Below are 23,998 nucleotides of genomic sequence, written 5' to 3'. Positions count from 1 at the left end.
TCATAATATTTTTTTGATTTTTCGTCTTTCCACTCCACTGACAAATGCGTCCCTAAAAGATGAAAATATAAAATTTAATCCCTGAAAATATAAAAAGTGCGACGAATATATCCGAACGAATTGTATAGGAGAGAAGTTAAGAAAAAATGGATTAAAAAAATAGTAAAATACACTTTAAGATTTGAACTTCTATCTATTTAATCGTTTATCAAATTGTTAATTAGTCTTTTAATTAACCAATATAACTACTTATTTTCTAAAATAAAATAAATTTCTTTAATTTTATGAGATAAAAAAATTGAGTTACTATTTAAAAAAATAAAAACCTTTTATTTTCGTAGTATGTCAAATGGAATGCAAAGTCGTTGCAGCCCCTAAATCAGCGAGAGATACTATTCTACGTTCCAAAGGCAAATAATAAATCTCTGTATTAGTTTTTATTTTTTTATTTTTTTAAAGTTAACCTCTATATTAGTTTGAGCATTATTGTATTTTTTATTTAAATTTATTTGGGTTCTTTAGTTTTTAGTAATTGTTTTCATTTCATTCATATTATGTATAATAAGTGTTGTCTCAAGTAGAAACACATAAGGTTTATTCAAGGGATTCTTTCATATTTGAGGTATATATATACATTTTATTAATTAAGAAAAAAGACTTATAATTTCACATTAGCTTTATCTAGTTTAAATTTTGTGAGACTTTTTTTTTTAAAAAAAAGTGATTAAGTTCTTAAGTTCTTTTTTTAAAATAAATAAATAAATAAATTTGGTCTCGCAGTTGATTGTGTTTTTTATTCAAAACTATCTGACATATTATTTTCTATCTAAATATAAGAGTACTTAAGTTGAAATTGGGATATGGAATAATTTTAAAGATTAAAAGTGAGAAATTTAGTAGAAATTTGATAAAATTATAAGATATAAGATAAAGTTCTTTTTAACAACAAAGATTAAGTTTTGGCAAGAAAATCAAAAAAATAAAAATATATATATTAAAAGGCAATTTAAAAAATATATTGCATAAGTACTAAACGAATAGGATCAGAAAATTACAAATACATAATAATAATAATAATAATAATAATAATAATAATAATAATCACAATCTATTATTAACGTCTGGATATATTTGTTGCACTTTTCATATTTTCATGAACTAAATTTTGCATTTTCATTTTTTCAGGAATGAAATTGTGAGCGAGGTGAGAAGACGAAAAGTAAAAAAAAAATATTATAACAAATATACTCCTATGCTGAAAGTGACAAAGTTGTCTCTCCATACCACGTAAGTTATTTTATTAACGGTGACAGACGGAAGTTAACAGCAGAATATATTTGTCACATTTTTTACATTTTTAGGTACTAAATTTTATATTTTCATCTTTCAGAGACGCATTTGTCAGCGAATTACATAGTGAGAGATAAAAGTGACTATTTTCCCTAATTATATTAATTGAATGCTTTTTATATGGAAAGTTGAATTGGTCCCAAAATGAACCCATGTTGGATATAGCTAGTCCATTTCTACTTAAAACACTTTTGAAGGATCGAAGCACCACAGCCACAATGAAAAGGAGAAAAGAAGCAAAAATGAATTAAATTTTAATTATGATTTTAATTGAATGCTCTAATGTGGAAATTTGAACTCATGTTGGATATACTTTGTTCATTTCTTGTTAAGTGAGTGTGACTCTATGAGAGGGAGCAGCCAAGCAAAGAATGACATGATTTTGGGTCCTATAATTATGGACTTTGAACCTAGGAATCTGCACTTACCGTTTCTGTTTCTGGTATATATAGAGTGGTCCTTGACATCCTTATTTACACTTCCTCTCAATCATTCAATATGTACCATTTATAGGAGGGAAATTTTGTAAACCTGTGCTCATTATCTTTTCAACCCTCATTTTTTATTGAGAATTTTCAATCCTCATTTTAGTAATTAGATAACAACCTCTCCATCTCCTTTAACGTGCATACTTTTTAGGTAATATTCAAATAGATATCAAGCAGGTTAAAATTTGTGATGGACTCTTCTAAATATTATTTTTTAAAAATTAATTGGATCCCTAAGACACTAACTATAGGTGGTCTAAGATCCGAAAAAAAGTGTTTTGATTAAGATTCAATTATAACTCAAAACACCTAGTGGTGAAGGAATACGGATAAATGCGTGAATATTTAGGTATGATCCTGGTTACTGTCATTGTACAAAAAAAAAAATCAATTATTATAAAATTTAAACTAGTGACCTATTTGATTTTTCAAAAAAGCATGTGAACCAATATAGTAATTTAAGCATAACTTTATGGATAATGATTTGGATGGTCCTTCACTAACCGGTTTTCTAACAGAGAAATGGATGTACTTCGGATGGGGGTTGATGAAACAATTGTTGGTTCTGCTCATTTAGATGTGAGACTAGATTAAAAAAAAGAGTCATTTCTTCTTAGAGATTATGCTTCATGACATCATAATTTTGACAATGACAATAAATTTACACAACAATAGTTTGTCTTATGACCCTCCTCTTTTGAGTCAAAATATATAGCGGATTAACTATCAGAGATTCAGAATTAGTTTAAAACGAGGACTTGCATTTATCATTTGTCAAATAGTATAACTACACAAAATACTACAACATTGGTCATACAATTCGTTGCAAGCCAAGCCTGATTGAATTCAACATCGGAATAATGTCTTATGACAAGATATCTTGTTGAATCATTACAAGGTAGGGGAAATGATATAGTTCTACTTTTATTGCCAGATTCAGTTGTGTTGTCTTTGGGCTATTCATTTACTTGTTTTATTTTTTTATAGAAAAAAGTTCAAGGGATGGCACTGTTTTATCATCAGTACTTGTTTATAAAGGATTTATTTATTCAAGAAGAGTTTCAGGCTTTCACCACTGGTTTGATGTTTATAAGGGATGCTTTAAGAAAGAAAAAAAAACCTGCATTTTCAGTTTTCACTTTTAAGATATGAAAATTGTAGAAGAACGATTGGTTAATTCAACAATCTTGCATTTCACACGAACAAAGCACGACTAAAAATAAAAATGTTAATTTTAGTTTCTAAATGTCAATCTGGATCATATACATCCCTAGTGATGATTTTTTTTCATTCTCTTGCTAGAGGCACTTGGACATTAAAAATCTCAGATATCCAAAAGAGGAAAACAAGAGGCATTTTTTTTGTGAAAGGACAAGAAAACTCTTGCTAATATAGTGGTCGATTACAAGTGAAATTCACTACCTGTCGGTAGCCAGTTTCTTTGAACTTGCTTCTACAATTACCCTCACCCTAAAAATTACATAACAATATACAACAATTCATAAATATAAAACCATAAATGATTGATGGTACTGCTGAATGCATGCATACTTACAACCAACAACTTAATCACATGACAAATTTGACACCTTTTTTTTTTTTGCTATCATGCAAAATAGTACCCCCACACACAATACAGAAAGACAAGAGTACCTAGAAGAGAAACAGCAGTCAGCATACAGCATCACATCATTACACATGAAACATTTTGGTCCAAGCCTTGAGAAAGTTACTATAAGATCTCCCTAGACATGATCAAATTTGTTTGTAGCTGTCCAGGTGATGATTCCTTCCATTCATGAAACCAAATTAGGCCTTCACCTACCATTGAGATTGCTAAACTGAGCAAACATTGCAGTTCCAGAATGGTCATCAATAGAATTCACTTCTGATGAAGCATTATTCGCTGCTTCCGGACGTGCAGGCACAGCCGGAGCTGCCGGGCGATCATCGGAAGGAGTAGGAGGTGTTGGTGAAGTAGGAACAGCTGCTGATGCTGACTTGGACTCATCCTCAGGCTTTCCTTGTGTGAAGGCCTCTTGAAGCTGCAAAGCATACTCCAAGTTCCACAAAACATCCCCCATTGAAGGCCTATCCACACCATGATCAGCCAAACACTTCTCAGCAGCCTCAGCAAACTTCTTCATGGATTCAGGATTGATGCAACCAACTAAGAGAGGGTCAATGATCTTGTCAAGAAGGCCCTTCCTCTTCCATTGCATCGCCCAATCGGCCAAGTTAACTTGTTCACGGGGCAACTGAGGGTTGATGGCTGGTCTTGCACACAGTGCCTCAAGCAGAACCACCCCAAATGAGTACACATCAGACTTTTCAGTCAGTTGCTGCCTCCTGAAGTACTCAGGGTCAAGATAACCAAAGCTACCCTTGACAGCAGTGCTAACATGACCCTGCCCCATTGGCGCGTCCTTTGAAAGACCAAAATCAGAAACCTTGGCCGTGAAATTCTCATCAAGCAAAATGTTAGTGGTCTTGACATCACGGTGAATTATGCCTTGAGCTGTTCCGGTGTGAAGGTAGTGAAGTCCGCGGGCCGATCCAATGCAGATATCTAGCCTTTGCTTCCATGAGAGAGCAGGCAAGTTCTTTCCATAAAGATGGTCTCTGAAGTGACCATTAGGCATGTACTCATAAACCAAGATCATCTCATCATTCTCATCACAGTATCCAATCAAGGACACCAAGTGCCTGTGCCTTAGCTTTGAAAGCATTTGGATTTCTGTTTGGAACTCTGTGATGCCTTGTTCTGATTGAGGGTTTCCTCTCTTCACTGCCACTTGAGTCCCCTCATCAATCACACCCAAATACACATTCCCAAATCCACCAACACCAATTATGTTCTTGGAGTCAAAGTTCTTGGTTGCTTCCTGAAGTTCCGCGAAGGAGAAGTACCGGCCTAATCCCATCGACGAGGAGAAGAAGTTGCTCTTTCCCATTGAGTTCTTGCTCATGAAGCTGGTGTCACCGGCGTGCAGAGGAAGCAACCATGAAGAGAAACTATTCCTCTTTTGCCAGTCTTGAGGCCTCTTGTGCCACTTGATCACCATGGCACCAAGACCCACAAATGCTCCAAACATCATGGCAAATCCAACCGCTGCCACCGTGCCGCGGTTAGAACCACTAACACTTCTTCCATCAACACCAAATTCCCCATCCAAACTGTTGACAGAGTTGCTCATCTTCAAGACCTCTATGCCATTCATAATTGCATTGGCATTTCCACCATCAGCATTTGCTGGACCAACCTGAACCGTTAGCCCCTCAGACATCAATGTTGCATTCACCACAATGTCTTTGTAGTATGGTGTTGACAAGGCACCAGTGATGGCTGATAAATCCAAGTTATTGATTGCCACTTTCCCATTAACATAAACATTGAAGTAGAGCTCATTGAGGCCTTTGCTAACAATGTCACAGAAGTGCAGCCTAACAAGGTAGCCAAAAGAGGTGTCCACATCAAATTTCCATGACACATTGAAATTTGGCTGATTGACACCAGCATCACCCATCTCAGTGGCAGAGGCATACACAGTTTGTGGTGCAATCATGGGAGAGATGGAAGGATTGTCTTGAGGGAACTTAACAGCAGAGGTTGCCACCGAGGCACTCTTGGCCAAGTTCTTGTTTGTGAGGAAATGCTCATCAGATTCCCAAGTCCTTCCAAGGGTGTCATTTGATGAGGTGATCAGAGGCCCTCCATTGTTCACCCTGTAAACAGGCTGGAAGCCATAAGTGGTCAGGCCTCCGATCTCGCCAACGGGGAAAAGGCCGGCTCCGGTGTCGAATATCAGGTTATCAGGAGCTGAGACAACCTCTATGGCATTGATGAATGCAGCTGAATTCTTCAAGGGAATGAAGGACATGGTCAATTGTGGCTCAGTTGCATTGATTAGGTACTCCTTCATGATTGGCTTGTCAGTGTTGTTCACATTGAAGCTGTGGAGGAGCACATAGGTGTCTGTGTAGACAGAAAAAGTTGCCTTCTGAAGATCAAAGATGTTGTTCTTGATGGGGTAGAAGTGAAGCCGGATCCAATGGAAACCTGGTTGAACCAAATGGAAGGAGTACTTGGCTTCCTGAATGAAGATCCTTGCATTTGAGTAAACAGGTGAAGGCAAATTCACATCATTTGCTGAGACTTTGTACTCATCATTGGCTTGCAAGAAGGATCTGGATTGAGGGTCTGATTTGAAATGTCTTCCATCAGGGAGAGTGGCTGTGTTTTCAGCACCACAATCAATGAGGAAATTGTCTTTTGGTTGGAAAGATGCTAAAGGAAGGCCTAATGAAGGAGAAAACAAGGCCAAGAGAATGACCAGGAGGATGGGCATCATCAAAGATGATGACTTGAAGGATGATAGAAAAGGTGGTGTCAATAAGGTGTTTTTGTTTTTTTCTATCTTCCCCATACCTCCTGGGGGTGAGGATGAGGAGGACTTTTCAATTTATTTTAGAATGGTAGACAAGTAGTAACAAGAAGAGCCTGAAATGGGATGTCCTTGGATCCCTATAAGGAATTTCTCTCTCTCTCTCTCTAACACCTTCAATCTTTGAAGGGATCACACTTTGAGTTCCCTATAATTAGCCAGAGAATGTGGCTTTGGACAATCTCTCGTACGTTGCATGTTGTTTTGTCTTTATTTAGCATTTGCCAAAGGAGAATAAAACCAAACGGTTGGTCTGAACTAGTCAAAGATTGTTGCACTAAATTTTGGAGCATGTTCTGATCCTCAATGCTATAGGTATACATTCACAAAGATAACTAATTAAACTTCTCTGTTGCCATTTGATACATCATCGTCAACAGAATGACTAACCATAACAAAAGGCCTGTTTTTACTATGTGGGGTTAGTTAAATTAAAACGTCTCGATCTATATTATTTGATATTTTATATATGATTATGTATAACAAACACCATCATCAATAGAAAAGAATTTGTTAAGTAATAATGTATATTTCATTAGCTATAATAATATCACTTAACTAATAATATGACACTCTTATGTCATTACTTAATAATTTTTATTAATGCCAACTAATGTCGAAAACTATAATCAAACATAAAAAATATCAGATAATAAAATAAATAAATAAAATAGTTTAGATAGTAAAATTAAAATGAAATATTTTACAAATATGAAAAAAATATTTAAGTCTTTGAAAAATGAAAATTATAAATTTAAACTATATATTAGATGATATATAAATAATTAAGATTTAAAAAATAAATATACATGACTTTTTAAAATGATTATATAACTTTTTTTTACAGAGATTATATAATGTATAGTTCATATTTATAATTCTTATTTTCCCAATAATTATTTATTTATTTATTATGACATGTTCTAGGATAAGTGCCTATGAGTTCATTGACAATTTTATCTATTAATTATTTTTTGTTTGGCGAAGATTGACTTGCTGGGCTGTAAATTTATATTCCATGATCCTATATATCTTATTATGTGACTGCACGTTGAGAACATGTCAAGCATGTATGGAGATGAATTGTGTCCTGGACCACGAAAAGAGTTTTTCGAGTAAAATTACTGGACGTAGAATAACAAAGTCAACTAGAATAAATAGGTTTTGGGATCAATTCTACCGTCAAAAAGACAAATAAATTTTGCACGAGACAAAAGTTTTGTGCAACTCATTAGTTATATTATTTTAAATTCAAAGATTAAGATTTTCCCTTTTTTTGTTTATTTCTTTTCTACTGTGTCACTATGTCACTATGTCCCCATCTCCTCCATCTACCATCAGGAACCTACTTATGTTGATACCATCACAACCACCATGATGATATCATCAAAGGAAGTCAACTTTGGCAACAAAACCATCAAAAATAACTATTTCTTCTAATTAAGTCAATGACGACAACACAATCACTGTGATAACGATAACGACTAATGGTGAATGGTGGCAACACCATCTCGATTGCCCTTCCTTTTTTAGTTCTGGAAATCATAAATCACCTTCCCTTTCTCAAATCGAAAAAAAAAAAAGAAAGAAAAATACAACCTTTCTCATATCCTCCGAGAAAAACCACTATCATCTAAAGTAAGAACATACAACAAAGCAAAGTCAAATTCAAGAAACATATCCAAGTAAATAGAAAAAAGCCAAACACGAACCTCCAACCCTTCCACCTTATCAAGATGTTTAATTGAAGAGAAATAAAATAAGAAGATATTAATGTAAATAGGTGAGAAATAATACAATAATAGTTCCAACATTTTTAAAATTATTCCACCTTATCTTTTTTTAAATGTCCTGACTTTTTTTGCATCCATCCTAAATTATTTCATCCACCATAATGAAAGAGACAATTAAATTTATATGAAAATAAAAAAAAATTAAACGTTAATCATACAATTACATTTGATTGTCAAGATTTAATACTATGTATCCGTTTAAAGAAGTTGTGTTTTAATCTTGATTATTCATATGATAAAATTAATGATTAATATTTATTCTTCTTATAATGCAATTTAATATATTTTTCTTCTCTGGTTTGATATTATGACTAACATTTTTTGGATAATCAAAACAACTTAAAAAAAAATCGTGTTTTACACTTTAAATTCATATTCCATGATTATTAAACTCTTTTTCTCTAGTACAATATTTCTATAAGCTTCTTTTTAACTTCTTTTTTCAATTTGACCAGTTAATATCATGGAAATTACATAAAAAAACATGGTAGAAAATGATCGCATGATGAGTTATTTTAAGAATTTTTATTTTCCTTACTAATATTTTTTATTTAGATCTTAATTTGGTTCCCTCAATTTTTTGCCCAAGCATCGCCACCGATGATCGATATCAAATTCTTAAGGTTATCATATCCTTTTATTTAATTGGTGACTTAATTATTAGTTACATATGTATTTTATAAGTTACCATTTATTCTATAAGAAGCATAGAAAAAAGCCATGTATTCCATAAGTTACCAAAGAAAAATATAAACGTAGAGAAAAGAGAGAAATAAAAAGAAACTAATATAGTTACCTGTCTCCATCTATTCTCTACCGTAGAGCATTAAGAGTGTGTAGTAATATAGAGAAAACAAAACTTTTTCTATCAATTATTTTATAAATTTTGCCATCCAAAACTTTTTTTTTTCTAAATTTTATCATTCATATTTTTAATTTTACCAGCACTAGCGCTGAAGTATAAAAAAAAATTTAAAGAAAAAACAAAATAATGCTATTTTTGTCACCAACATTAACTTGATGGTAAAACACTTGAAACTTGAATTATACTATTTACAAAATAAAATAAGAAAATATGGATGATAAAATTAAAATAAAAAACTTGGAATAAAAATTGGATGGTAAAAGTTTTGAAAAAAAATAGATAGTAAAATTCGTAAACCTACAACAAATATAGAAAATATAAAATGATTTATATATATATATATATATATATATATATATATATATATATATATATATATATATATAAATGGTACATTTCGTATATATATTTTAATGACATAGTAATGCATGCACTAACATAACAAAAGTTAGTATTGATCACAATTACAAGATAATACTATTCCAACAATTCTCTCTTTCTCGTAAGATTTTTTTTTTCTTTATCCATCTTTCTAAATAAAATAATATTTGCATTGATAATCTTAAAGAATTTTTAAAATCACTCAATCAAAAAAAATCTATATATGTGACCAATTTATTAAATTTATAATAATTAAGTATCTTAAAAATTATAATAAGAGTAATTTTTTAATTATTTGTTAGCATAAATTTCTTTATATTTATAATACACAAAAATCAAGCACATCTTTCTAATACATCATTGATGTTATGTATTTCACATTTCTCTCTACTCTGTCTCTTTATTGCAAAAGATATTTCTGGAAAATTTTGTGAGCATAATAACGTTTCTCTTATTGATATATGCTTTGAAACTCTCAAAAACCATCTATGCCATGACATAGATAAACATACAAAATAAACAAAGCTTAAATTCATGAATAATTCACTGACTTATACTTATTGGAATTTTTCTTTAATCTTGTCTATTATACTCTTCTTCTCATGGTCAGTGGTTGTGGTTGGGTGGTGATTAGCACCACTATCTGTGGTAGTAGCAGAAGTAACTGTTGTGGTGTGTGCATGCTCCTTTCCCTCTCCTTCTTCTCCTCCTGGCAACTTCTCTTCTATTTTATCCTTCAGTCCCTTCTTGCTCCTCCCTCCATGCTCTTCATCCTCAGACTGTATTTGCACATCAATTGAAGCAAAATCGAGTAAGATATATCATCATTTATGCAACTGTTTAATTGTATTTGTGTGTATATATAGTGTAATTGTGGCGTTTATGTTAGACAAGAACATAGTAAGCAATCATGTGCATTCTTTAATGATAAAATCTCATACAAACTTAGCATACTTTCAGAATTCTTAACATCTGAGACATAATTAATTGGAAGAATTAATAATAGTTAATAGATTATTGTAAGTTTTTTTAATGCATGTTTTTAACATTATTGTTGGTGAAATTGTATACCGCATATGTATATAGTTATTCTAGTTGATATAAGAAAATGAAGAAACATCACTCTGAATCCGGATTATATATGTATATAATATAATGACAAATTTAAATTTGTATCTTGCATTATTATTTTAGCTCCTAATAACAAGAAATTTAAATAAGTGTCTAAATTTCGTTAGAATTTCATTTAAGTCTTTGAATTTTTATTTTATTTTAGTCTCTAAAATTATGATATTATTATTACTTAAAAGAAAAAAAAAAGTGAATTGCTGCAACTTAAACGAAACTTAACAAAATTCTTAGACTTTTGAGTTTGCTTTTTTTTATTTTAAGAACTAATATAAAATAGGATACAAATTTAAAAACTAAATTGACCATTTAGTCTAGAATTAACTATATATAATCATACGATTAAACATAAAAATCTTGTATATTATCAATTAGTAAAAAAAAAAATTGAGGATACGTACAGAGCTAGAGCTTGAGCTCTTGGAGTGAGGAAGCTCTTGTGGTGTGTCATTCTCTTGCAAACATTTGTGTGCAGTGGTTGCCACACCGGTGAGGTGCACCGGTTTGCCTTTCTCGTCCGTTAACCAAACCGGATTCCCATATGCATCTGTGAGTTCAACTGGGTTCCCATGCTCATCTCGCAGTTCAACTTGTGCCATCTTCAAACTTTATTAGGTACCTAAATAATTAATATTGCATAACCTTATTATATATAGCATGTTGGACCAGTTTAACTCTCTTAAGAAATATAGCTAAGTCTTCCCTTGGCGGTGGCCGGAGATTTGCATGCAGCTACACACGTGCCTTAAGCCTTAAGAGTAATACATAGAGAGACTTACTGACACTTGTAATCGTGTGAGGGAATTGAAGCCAAGTGTCACCTCGTTCGGCAAATTATGAGGTGATTTATGACGTTTTTGCTGAATTAAAAACAACTATATTTCAAAAGTTATTTTTCAAATTGGTCTGCATTATAAACACGTGTCTGTTTTACATAAACCGATTTCATAACATATTAATTAAGATAAAATTGTAAATTTGGTTCTTTTATTTATCTCACAATTTGATTTTGATCCCTTATAATTTAATTCATGAATTTAGTTTTCTAATTTTTTACAATCTTGATATTTCAATCCACAATCCCGAAATTCGACATTAACTTTTAATTGCTCACCTTGACCCTCACATATTATATTTTTATTGGACGTTGATCACCACGTGTGACAATTTTATTGGAGGTTGATGTTAATTAAGTGTACGAAATTAACATCCAATAAACGTGTAATACGTAATGATCAACGTTTAATAAAAGCACAACACATAACGATCAACGTTGATAATTAACTAACAGTCAACGTTCAATTTTTGGAATTGGGGAACTGAAATAATTAGAGTGTGTTTGGATTGCATTTTCATTTCTTGTTTTCATTTTCTTAAAACTTTTTCATTTTCAAAAGATTAGAATTCTGAAAACATGTTTGGTTTGACTTCTTGTTTTCTACTTTTAAGAAATAAAAACACTGAAAATGTATTTTCAATAGAAAATAAATTTTTAGATTTGTTTAAAATTACATTCTTTGTCACCGCGTTTTCATTTTACCCAAAATGAAGTTTCGATTTCAACTGAAAATAAAATTTTATTGTTTTCAACTTTTGGTTCGTTTGAGAAAATATTTTCACTGAAAATGAAAACAAAAATCCAACTAAATATATTTTCATCACCATTTTCTATTTCTAGTAAAAAAAATGAAAACAGAAAATAATCAAACCAAACACACCCTTAGATTGCAAAAAAATGAGAGATTAAATTCGTGAATTAAATTATAGGAGACTAAATTTACAATTCTAAGACAAATAGAGAGATCAAATTTATAGTTTTAGCTATTAATTAATTATTCTTTAGGCTAAAATATTAATATAATATTTTGTCACTTGTGTAAATTTAGGGATTTTCAATATTGAGCTTGATTGTGGGGTTTATTGAGTAAATTAATCAATTAGAAAGTGTAAGAGATTATTATTGATGTATTTATTGTGAGTTTGGATGTTAAGGTAGCCATTAATGGCTTTGGGAACTCGAATTTGCAAAATTTTCAAAGTGCAAAATTGCACCAGCTCACTAAGCCAACTACCGACCGTGTTGGTTAAGAGAGCATACATCTAGAGATGTTTCGAACCAGCTAGCTAAGCCACCAGCACCTTTGGCTAAGCAACACATTCATATGTTTTGGGTTTGTACCCAGCAACAATTTGTGGCTAAGCGAGGCATCAGTCTGTCTAAGCCAGATTATGCTAAAACCTTATGTTTGTTTAGTTGTCTTCCCTCCTTGTTTTCTTTTGATATTTGTATTGCTTGGTGATTATGAGTAAGGTTATTTTCATGAGGGTATCATGATTTCACATTTAAAGGAGGATTATTCTTTGGTTTGAAGTAATACTATGAAAAGAGGAAATGTAGATACTTATGGATTCTATAAATGTTTAAATAAATATAATAAATTTATCTATTATGAGAGAATGTCTTTATTGTTGAGTTTGATGCTTTAAATTTTGTTGAGAACATTATTTCTTATTGAGATGTATATGTTTTTCTGAGGTATTATACTTTGCTGAGATTATTAGACTTTGCTGAGGTGATTTTATAGTTGATGGGGTTATTATGTTGTGGTTGAGATGTTTACTTTTAATGAGGTGAATGCTTTATTGGCCTACCAACAATGCTCTCCCCTGTTTAATATCGAATGAAATTTCATAATAATAGGCATTGCCTAACTAAAATTTCTTTTAGAGGTAATATACATAAATAATGTAAATTATAAATGGATACATTATCATTTCACACATATATTATGTTGACCAAGTCTAACTCACTAAAGTTAGCTAATAATGGAAGTTTGAATAATTTGCACATGAAAATTAAAGTTCAACTCTTGTCATTGTCATTGTAAAAACTTTGTAATTTAAGACTACGCAAACTTTTATTGGATCAAAATAAATATCTTACGTCAAATTATTAATATATTAGTAAGCATTCATATTTATATTAAATTAAATGGTTTTTTATTTTTGTAAATTAAGACTACACAAACTTTTATCAATTAATATTTGTTAATGGCTATTTTTGTCTAAAACCATATCAATTAATATTTTTCTTAATGAGTGTATCTCATCTCAAACATCTATTTGAAAAACGAATTATGATAATTTAGGGTTGGTTTGGTACCGATGAAGAGGAGAGAAGGGACGAGGATTGGCGATGATTTTGAGAAGCGTGCACGATTTGGTCGCACACGAGAGGATGAAATTTTTTAAAGATCTGATAGGTCCCATGGCAAAAATTATCCACACTAATTTGAGAAGATTGGGGAAGGATTTGAGCATAAATTGACATCTTGTGGCAAATTTACGTAAGGGGGTTCATTTTACAAAGTATTTACGGGATGGGGTCTGTTTCAAAACAAATAACGGAGGGGGTTTGTTTTGTGGAGGAAACCGCCATTGCCACTGGCGGCATGGCTCAACCCGCCATTGCCAGTGGCGGTAAAGGAGGAGAGAAGGGTGTATTGCCAGTAGCAGTGGCGAGATATGGCCACGTAGGATGGAGAGAGGAGGGTGTCGCCAATGGGAACGGCGACACACCCAGCTGAAGCCGCCAGTGGGAACGGCGACACACCCGACGTGGGACTCGCCCACACGGCTGGCGAGACAGCCTGGGTCTCGTCCACAGGACTGGCGAGACACTCCCACCCCATTTCAGCTTTTCCTTTTCGTTTTGGCGGGACAAAGCTGTATTTTATCAGCTAGGGCACAGCTAGGGCACTGTTAGGACACGTTATTTTATCAATTCTAGGCCATTGTTAGGGCAGATTTTTGCTTCAGAAGGATGCAGTAATAGCAGGTCTAGGCATGTGGAGGTAACATGTATTCAGAAGCATGCAATAGCAGCAGGTGTAGGAGGTGACATGCGCTTTAATGGCGTGTAACGTTCCATGTGTAGCTTCAGTTTGTGTAAATTTTCTTTAAATAGAGTAAACTTCCAACGACACTTAACACTCAAAAATTTAACATTGAAGAGAGTATCAGTGTGGAAGAGGAAGAAAAAGTTTCATTTGAAGAGAGTATTTTGAAGTTTGCTGCTTCTATATAGTAAGGATGCTTTATATTTATTTAAATAAAGTCTTCTTTTCTTTTATTTCCTTTTGTAACAAATATTATGATTAGAATCAAATTTGAAACTTAAATTTAAGTGTATTAATTTTGTAAATTAGACGTTAAATTTAAAAATTATTAGTAATAATTATTTGTAAGCCTTTCCTTTCAAAATCGGACGTGAAGGTTTCCTTTCATCCGGCTCAAGTAGTTATACCAAATAAAAAAAACAAAGGGTTTTCACTTTCAAAATCTATAAAAAAAACTCTAATCTAAAAGAAAAAGGTTTACTCTTTACTCAAGTTCTCAATAAATACCAATCAACATTTCATTGACATATTTTTTTTTTATTTTCTTAATTATTTATCCAATTCTCAATTAAGGCAGAAATGAAATGAAAAGTAAAGTTCTTGAGTAGTCTACTCCCCTTCGAATGCGGAATCTTCAAAAATTGATTAATTAAATTAATTAAATAAAAGAGTATCCCGAAATTCATAAGAGATTTATTTGTCTATGTATCATTCCATTCGATCTTTTTGTTAATGGATTTTGGGTCTGAAATATTATTTGACATATAATTTAATTTAAGACAAAAACTAATTAGATGTTATTTCTTAAGTATTTTGTGGTTTGTTTTGAGTAGGAAGTTTCATTTTACTTGTAATAAAATTTAGTATAAGTTAAAAAAAAGAAATTGGATTTGTAATTATAAAAACAATAAGAAAAATATTACCAATTTTAAAAGTCCCGTCATTTAAATTTATTAGCATAAAAACTAGCATGAGAATAACAATTTTTTGGTTACTATATTTATTAGTAATTTATTGATTTTTAATAATGTTAAAAGAACTTTACTTGGATTTATAGATTATTTTATACTTTATGGTAAATAAGAAAAATATTGAGACAACAAAGTAGCACTAGATGAGGTCTAATACTTCTTCACTTTTCGAAAAATAATAGGTGAATATTCTATGTGTCCAAGCGATCACTAGTGCCAAAAATTAAAAAAAATTAGTTGAATTAATTCTTTAACACTCACTAATTTTCTATGTCTTTGTTTTTATGGCATATATAATATTAGTTATTATACTTTAATTGTATATAGTTTTATCTGTTTGTCTGACTAAGTTTCAAATTAGTTGTTCACCGAGTATTTTTTTTTTTGCCTTTCATAGGAAGTTCATACGTGGTGCATGTAGTTAATTAACCATTGAGACTATTGAATGGAGATGGAGAACAATTAGGCCTTATTTGTCTCTCCTCCAGTCCTTTATATAGAGAGTATACTTTCCTACTAATTTTGTCATATATATATATATATATATATATATATATATATGATATATCCTTCATTACGGAACATATCTCATTTGAGTTAATTAGTACTGAAAAATGGCTTCGAAGATACAAATATTAGCAGTCGTAGGCGTGGTGGCCATGTTCCGTCTGAAATAATTTTAAGTGTAATCCTTTCATTTATAACCCTTCCATTTTGTGTAGTTTAAGTTTAATAGAGGAAGCAAATAAATATTTAATATTTGTATCATCGACAGAATATTTAATTGAAGTAATAATTTTATTTGTTAGACTAAAATTTTAAGGTATAGTTTAAGTGAATTAATTTTTTTAATTAGAATTTTTATTATAAAATTAGTATGAGTAATTATTTATTTTAACAAAGACTATTGTTATGATTAATTATTTTTAATTTTGTTGATGTAGGTATATCATGAATTCAATTATTACATTCTTGTATTTCAACGGAAGAGTATATGAAGACAATGATGGTGTAATATTTGAAGGCAGTAAAAAAGCGATTCAGATTAAACGCGGAATTAGTTTCAATGCTTTGAAAAAAAAAATTGGAGATAAGGTAAAGTTAGAAAATAATGAAATTATTTCTACCATAAGTTGTAGATTTTTAGTTTCAGGAAAATATGTTGCGTTGCAAATTTGTGATGACGAAGATGTTGAAACTATGATCGAAAGTTTTCAACAACAACAACAAATGTCAGTTCTAGAATTGTACGTAGAAAAGGATGTTGCTGGGGGTTCTATGTTTCATGCTGCAAATTCTGTTACGTCATGTGGACGTAATGTATCTCATCATGAGTCGGAACTGCCAAGAAATATAAGCAATTTACATGTTGATGAAGATGATGATGATGATGATGATGATGATGATTATCTTGCATCTAACTCATACGTTGAAGAGTCTTTCGATGAAGATGATAGTGATGATGGAATATCTGATACAGACGATGAAGTCACTGACATCGTTGAACCAGTTTCAATTGTTCACCCAACCGAAGGTAAATGTTTGTGAAATGCAAAATTAGTTGAATACATCTATCTTTTTATGAGAATTGTATTTAATGGTAACTAAATAGGAGTAGTTTGTTGACGTGATTTTATTTTATAAATTATTAGGTGTACCAGAAATTCAAAATCCATTTTGGAATGATGCTAGCCATTATAATAATATCAATTGGAGTCATCCAGACGAGGAGGACATTTGTGGTCTGGACATGCCAACGACTTTTAATGTTGGACAAGAATTATATGTTGGCATGGATTTTGACAGTAAAGATGCGGTCAAAAATGCACTCAAACAATATGTGATGAAGGTGCATCAAAGTTTTAAGGTTGTTGAAACGAAATCACACAAATATATTGTTTGTTGCCCCAACAACACCGAAGAGTCTCCTTGCCCTTTTTATATGAGGGCAATTTTATCCAAAAAAACTGATGCATGGAAAGTGTCACAATGGGGTGGACCGCACACATGTCTAAATATGACTATGACACAAGACCATGAGAAGCTTGATTCAAATTTAATTGCGACTTGCGTAGTAGGTACGTTTTTTATGTTCATATTATCCTACTTTTGTGTTATTTGTTATTTTAATTTGTAATTTTATTTACTTATTTGAATTACAGGCATGATCAGAGAAGATCCATCAATAAAAATTTCTTTGATTCAAGAAAGGATAAATAGTGAATTTTCCTATAAGGTTTCATACAGAAAAGCATGGATGGCCAAACAAAAAGCGATTGCAATTGAATATGGCGATTGGGAAGAGTCGTATGCGAAACTCTCATCATGGCTAACACACATGCAAAATCATTCTCCTGGCTCTTACTTTCAAATACTACATGACGATTTTATTGTTGGTAATAGGGTGAGTCGCGAACATCGTCAATTTCATAGAGTATTTTGGACATTTGGTCAATGCAAGGAGGCTTTTAAGTACTGTAAGCCAATCATACAAGTTGACGGCACACATTTATACGGCAAATACCGTGGGACCCTGTTAATGGCCACATCGCAAGATGGAAATGGTGGTGTTCTTCCTCTAGCATTCGCCGTGGTCGAAGGCGAGACGCTAACAGCATGGTCATGGTTTTTGGCCCACTTGCGTGAACACGTCACAGATAAGAATGGAATTTGTCTAATATCTGATCGTCATGCGAGTATAAAGTCTGCTGTCGCTAATGAAGCACTTGGTTGGCAACCTCCCCACGGTTTTCATGTGTACTGTGTCCGACACATAGCCAGCAATTTCAATCGCAAATTCAACAACGCGAAACAAAAAGAGATGTTCAAGAAATTGGGTAAGGTTTATTTTATACATTAATTTAATTTGAGTTTCATGTCTATGTACAACTTTTGATGATAACAAATTTGATGCAGCGTACACTCCTTGCAAGCATGTGTTTGATCAAAACTTAGAAAAATTTCGTCAATTGAGTCCAGCCATAGCAAGATGGATTGATCGAATCTCAAAGGAAAAATGGAGCATGGCTTACGATACATCTGGACGACGATATGGTCACATGACAACCAACTTATCAGAATGTGTGAATAAGGTGTTGAAAGATTGTCGCAGCATTCCAATAACAGCGTTGGTCAAGTCAACATATAGTAGGTGCCGAAAGTACTTTGTTGATCGTGGTCGCCAAGCCCAAAGACAATTAAGAGAAGGCCAAGTTTATTGTTCTAAGCTTGTTACAGAACTTAGGAAAAATCAAGAACAAGCTTGTTCGCACATCGTTCGCGTGTATGATATTCACTCGACAAGGTTTGAAGTAGAGGAGACCTTCAATCCTATAACGCAACGTGGCGGACAAAAATGGGCAGTTAACTTGAATGGCCATTACTGTCAATGCGAAAGGTATTCTGCGCTTCACTATCCATGTTCACACATTATTGCAGCTTGTGGTTACGTGAGCATGAACTACTACCAATATATAGATGTTGTTTACACCAATGAGCACATCTTAAAAGCATACTCCGCACAGTGGTGGCCTCTTGGGAATGAAGCGGCAATTCCTCCTTCTGATGAGGCATGGACACTAATCCCTGACCCAACTACAATTCGTGCGAAAGGTCGGCCAAAATCAACAAGGATAAGGAATGAGATGGATTGGGTCGAACCATCTGACCACCGACAAAAATGTAGTAGATGTGGAGCTGAAGGGCACAATAGGCGTCGATGTCCAATGCAATCTGACCGTGGGAGTAATTCATTTAATTGATTTATGTATGTTACATGCCTGACTTGTATTGCTTTAGGTTTTGTTCAATGTATTTACTTGTTGATCTTCAATGAAATCGTCAGTTACTTTTTGTTGAATGTGTGCTTCTAATGAAATAAAATTACATTTAGAAGTTGAAATAAATGGAGTGGATCAATCGAGGTTGAGTCACATTGGTGTTGATCGTTAGTTAGAAACGTTAGTGTCTAAGTATTTTGTCTTAGTTTTTTATTTGAAGGGTGAGGGCTAAGTTCTTTTTATTTTATGGTTAGGGCTAAGTTTTTTATTTTAGGGTTAGGGTTAATTTTATAATTGTATGGGGTAGGGTTAGGCCTTATTTTTTATTTGTTAGGGTTGAGTGCTTATTTTGTTGGGGTTAGGGCTAAGGTTGTTTATTTTTGGGTTTAGGGGGAATTTTTTTATTTTAGTGGTTAGGGTTAATTTTTTTATTTGAAGGGTTAGGGTGTAGTTCTTATTTTTGAGGGGTTAGGGCTAAGTTTTTTTATGATTTAGGGGTTAGGGTTAAGTTTTTTATTTGAAGGGTCAGGGTTTAGTTCTAATTTGTTAGGTGTTAGAGTTTAGTTCTTAATTTTTAGGGGTTAGGGCTAAGTTCTTCTTATTTTATGGTGTATGGTTAATTTTTTTATTTGAGGGGTTAGGGTTGAGTGCTTATTTTGGAGGGGTTAGGCTTATTTTTTTTATTTAGGGTTAGGGTGTATTTCTGAACATTTTAGGGTTAGGGTTAAGTTTTCTTATTTTAGGGTTTAGGGTTAATTTTTTTAATGTGTACTTCTAATGAAATAAAATTACATTTAGAAGTTGAAATAAAATTTGTTTTTTTTAATGTGTACTTCTAATGAAATAAAATTACATTTAGAAGTTGAAATAAAATTTGTTTTTTTTAATGTGTACTTCTAATGAAATAAAATTACATTTAGAAGTTGAAACAAAATTTCGTTTTTTTAATGTGTACTTCTAATGAAATAAAATTACATTTAGAAGTTGAAATAAACTTTATTTTTTTAAACGGTAAGGGTTTAGTTCTTATTTTTTAGGGTTAGGCTTAGTTCTTATTTTAGGGGTTAGGGTTAAGTCATTTTATTTTAGGGTGTATGGTTATTTTTTTTATTTTAGGGGTTAGTTCTTATTTTTGAGGGGGTAGGGGGTAGGGAAGGATAGAGGGTTGAATGAGGAATCTGTGCATGAAAATGCAAAAGGAAGTGTCTGGAGAAAAGGAGAAGGATAAAGTGGAGTACTGAAATGTGAAAACAGGAGGTAAAACTGGATTCGCGAAGTACGAGGAAGAGAATTCGAAACGTTCATACTATTATACTTCCGCCATTACAATGTATTGGCATTAAAGAAAAATTACTAAAATATATTTTCGATCTCAATGAATATTTAATTTTTTATTTGTTTTATAATAATTTTTTTTGTTGTGTCTTTAATCAAATAATATATTTTTTTCTTTGACATTTTTTAACTCATAATAAATTATTAAATTTTGTGTTTATTTTTTGATAATTTTTTCATTTATTATTAATTTTTTTTTTAAAAATAATAACAAATGAATTTCTTTTACTAGAAAGTAAAAATAAAATTTGTTAGTTTATAATGACCTAAAAAAAAAGTGTATAGGACCACAATAAAATTTTTGTTTTATTGTAGAAAAAAATAAAAATAAATAAATTATAGAAAACATAAAATTAAGGTATTTATTAAGAATTATAAATTGTTTTTTTAAAAAAATATATTAACGGATGTTTTAAATTTTTATGAATATTAAAACTTTTATTTCAAATTTATCTGAAATAAATTATATTATATCAATATAAGGATTTTTAAATAAATTAAAATATATTTTTTCCCTTTAAATATATTTTCAGGTTTGGAGTCCAACAAATCTAACTTCAGATAAAAAAAGGAGCAATGTTATAATTTTATAGAAAAACAAAACAAATGAAATTTTTTACAAGAACAAACAACAAACTTAGGGTTAGTTCTTATTTGTTAGGGATAGGGCTATGTTTTTTATTTTAGGGTTAGGGTTTAGTTCTGAACATGTTAGGGGCTAGGGTTAGTTTTTTATTTTAGGGGTTAGGGTTAGTTCTTATTTGTTAGGGGTAGGGTTAGGTTTTTTATTTTAGGGTTAGGGTTTAGTTCTGAACATGTTAGGGGCTAGGGTTACTTTTTTATTTTAGGGGTTAGGGTTAGTTCTTATTTTTTAGGGTTAGGGTTAGGTTTTTTATTTTAGGGGTTAGTTTTTGAGTTTTATTTGGTTTACAGTTCATTGATTATTATAGTTTGATACGCGACATAAATATTATCCATAAGTAAGCCTTAATAAACTGAATATCATACATTACGCCATGAATGTCAAATTACAAATATACAACAAAGGCTTAATAAACGAAGACATGCAAATCATTCATTTTGGTGTCCGTGATGTCGTGAGGATGTGCCACATGGTCGATCCCATCTTCGTGCTTGGCGATCAGGATTTCTTCTGCCCCGATGCCTCCCCGCTTCTTCTTCGTCAGCCTCCGCAGAAAATGCGTGCCGCAAATCAACACCGAATAAGTCACCCGTATTAGGTATTTGTCCCGGTACATTCCATTGTGTTCCTAACGGGGCATTAGGTGTTGGAATTGGGCCATGATATTGCTGTGAAGGGGTCATTGTGGGCCATGAAAAATGAGCTTGTGTTTCCGCAACACCACCGAACGATTGCTGGCTTGCAGAAGTATCAGTGTGATGACCCTGAAAAGGATATTGATACATCTGGGTCGGATACTCAGCAAATGTTTGTGGCGTGTAATACATTCCATGGCCACGCTCCGCCATTTGTTGGGAATATTCTTCCGCTTCAACAATGTCCCTTCTTCTGTCTATCCCCTGAGTTTCAATACTTGACTGAAGCATGTGAAACTGTTGTGCAGGAAATTGACGCTCTGATGCGGGACCATGTGACACTGGCTCAGTGACTCTCTCTTGCTCTTCGGATAAAATTGTAATTTTTTCCACATAAGGCACGAGATCATCAAATGTGCATGTATTCCTCCCTTGAGGAGACACCATGTATTGTAATGCCTCCGCAACTTCACCCTGCATTTATAAGGGTAAGAAAATTAATGGCCATCATTAAATAAAAGTTCAAGTTAAAATTTGAAAAAAATTTAAAAATACCAATGTAGCCGTCTTTGCATTTGCTGGGTCAACAAACATCTTTGTCTTTCGCCTATACCAGACCATGTAGTCCGAGTTAAAACTCAATAGGCCTTCTTGTCGGGGATAAGCGTCGACCCTAAATGCATGGCGATTATTCCACTGATCAATCATTGGGGCGAACAATTGCCCCCAATTTTCGTCATGTTTCCCTTTCAATGTTATGCCATGAATGTTTAAGGGTTGTGAAGGAGACTCTGGAATTGGCTGTTGCATCCCAAATTGTCTCAATACTCTGTCCGGTTGGTGCCACTCAATAACTTGGAAACAAATTAGTGGCACCACCGCGTACCACGCGAGACTTCCGACTAAACAAACGGGAGGCAACAGTGATATTACGGTTGATGGGTACGGCTCCCACACAAACTGCATATAACAACATAGTTATGAACATTTTAGTAAAATAACACATATAATTTTTTATTTTACAAATAGAATAACATCTTCTTACCTCATGACGTTTCATAATATCTAACTTGCGACGAAAAACTCTCACATCATCATTGCCGATATGTTGGTTTCCACGTCGCAGCCACCTACAAAGATTAAAATTTAATATATGCTAAAACCATTTATTCTATTGAAATGAAAGACGTTGCTAAAAATTACTAACCTATGCCCCAGTGGTGTATTTTCTACTTGGGAAGGAGTCCTCTTTGGAGCCAAGGTTGGACATCGTTCCCATGCCCACATTTGTAGTAAGATGCACATACCTCCGATTGATTTAGTTTTATAATCGGTGGCATTGCACATCTCTCTGTATAGAAAACCAAGTACGGCAGCTCCCCATGCATATCTGCCACATTCTTCAAAGTCACGTAAAAATTGAAGGTATCTTAGCGAAACTTTGTTACTGCTTTTATCAACGAACAAGACACCTCCAATGAATCTCAATATCCATGCACGGGCAAACCTTCGTACTTGTTCTTCGTCGTCGTCATTATTTATTTGGGCAAAATGGTGAGCCAGCCAACTTAATTTCACCACACTACCTCTAATTTCATCTTCTTGTGGTCTGACTCCCAATAATTCCTCACATAAATCAGCCCAATCAAGATTTGTTGGACCGATTAATGGTAAACCATCCACACTTATACCTAACAATACAGAGACGTCTTGGAGAGTAATAGTACATTCTCCGCATCTCATGTGAAAGGTATGTGTTTCCGGCCTCCATCTTTCTATCAGAGCACTAATTAATGAGGCATTTATTTTTAAGTACCCCATCTTGATAATCCAAGCGAAACCAGATTGTAGAAGAAAAGGAAAAATTTGCTCAGGAATTTGTTCTTCCCCTTGATACGTGGGGACAGCTCGTCTGATATGTAATTTCCTATCTTCTTCCCCATTCCAAACATGTTCTGAAACATGTTTAGGTTGCATCCATAATACATCAGCATCGATGGGGCCAGACTTAATGTTAACATGTGATGAAGATGATGATGAAGATGCCATTGCTACTACAAAAAATAATATAATACATTATTTGTAGATAATATAAATTAAATTAAACTACACACATTTATAAAAACATTATTAAATATATAACAATAAATTTGAAAAAAATCAAACTGGCCAATTTTTAATATATTCTATACATAATTATTTATTTACGTGTAACATGCTTAATATTATAAAAACTAAAAATATATGTCTACCTAAAATTTACAAATATGTACGCTAATATTAATT

At 32.6% G+C, this 23,998-nt stretch overlaps 3 protein-coding genes across 3 annotated transcripts; all 3 read right to left on the bottom strand.

Moving 5' to 3' along the window:
• Positions 1-3,342: 3,342 nt before the first annotated feature.
• Positions 3,343-6,566, bottom strand: LOC100793784 (probable receptor-like protein kinase At4g39110). Its single transcript, XM_003541556.5, has one exon. It carries the CDS (start codon positions 6,263-6,265, stop codon positions 3,656-3,658), a length of 2,610 nt encoding a protein of 869 aa, XP_003541604.1. The 5' UTR covers positions 6,266-6,566; the 3' UTR covers positions 3,343-3,655.
• A 3,182-nt stretch (positions 6,567-9,748) lies between these two features.
• LOC100787615 (late embryogenesis abundant protein) lies at positions 9,749-11,456 on the bottom strand. The gene is made up of 2 exons (XM_003542796.5): positions 10,852-11,456; positions 9,749-10,101 (listed from the first exon to the last, which is right to left on the bottom strand). The coding sequence occupies exons 1-2, from the start codon at positions 11,047-11,049 to the stop codon at positions 9,880-9,882; spliced, it is 420 nt and encodes a 139-aa protein (XP_003542844.1). The 5' UTR covers positions 11,050-11,456; the 3' UTR covers positions 9,749-9,879.
• A 9,917-nt stretch (positions 11,457-21,373) lies between these two features.
• Positions 21,374-23,768, bottom strand: LOC102661121 (serine/threonine-protein phosphatase 7 long form homolog). The gene is made up of 4 exons (XM_014766071.2): positions 22,920-23,768; positions 22,758-22,842; positions 22,268-22,672; positions 21,374-22,186 (listed from the first exon to the last, which is right to left on the bottom strand). The coding sequence occupies exons 1-4, from the start codon at positions 23,759-23,761 to the stop codon at positions 21,506-21,508; spliced, it is 2,013 nt and encodes a 670-aa protein (XP_014621557.2). The 5' UTR covers positions 23,762-23,768; the 3' UTR covers positions 21,374-21,505.
• Between the last annotated feature and the right edge of the window lie 230 nt (positions 23,769-23,998).

This window comes from Glycine max, chromosome 13, assembly GCF_000004515.6.
Source record: "Glycine max cultivar Williams 82 chromosome 13, Glycine_max_v4.0, whole genome shotgun sequence".
Lineage (NCBI taxonomy): Eukaryota > Viridiplantae > Streptophyta > Magnoliopsida > Fabales > Fabaceae > Glycine > Glycine max.
The sequence above is the reverse complement of the archived record's forward strand: the minus strand, read 5'-3'. Positions and strand labels throughout refer to the sequence as shown.

Excerpts from the sequence above, each read along its gene's own strand:
- LOC102661121 (XM_014766071.2), bottom strand. The coding sequence starts at position 23,761 with ATGGCATCTTCATCATCATCTTCATCACATGTTAACATTAAGTCTGGC. Across the intron at positions 22,843-22,919 it reads AATACACCACTGGGGCATAG|GTGGCTGCGACGTGGAAACC; the intron begins GTTAGTAATTTT and ends TAATCTTTGTAG. Across the intron at positions 22,187-22,267 it reads ATGCAAAGACGGCTACATTG|GGTGAAGTTGCGGAGGCATT; the intron begins GTATTTTTAAAT and ends TTATAAATGCAG.
- LOC100787615 (XM_003542796.5), bottom strand. The coding sequence starts at position 11,049 with ATGGCACAAGTTGAACTGCGAGATGAGCATGGGAACCCAGTTGAACTC. Across the intron at positions 10,102-10,851 it reads AGAGCTCAAGCTCTAGCTCT|TCTGAGGATGAAGAGCATGG; the intron begins GTACGTATCCTC and ends GTGCAAATACAG.
- LOC100793784 (XM_003541556.5), bottom strand. The coding sequence starts at position 6,265 with ATGGGGAAGATAGAAAAAAACAAAAACACCTTATTGACACCACCTTTT.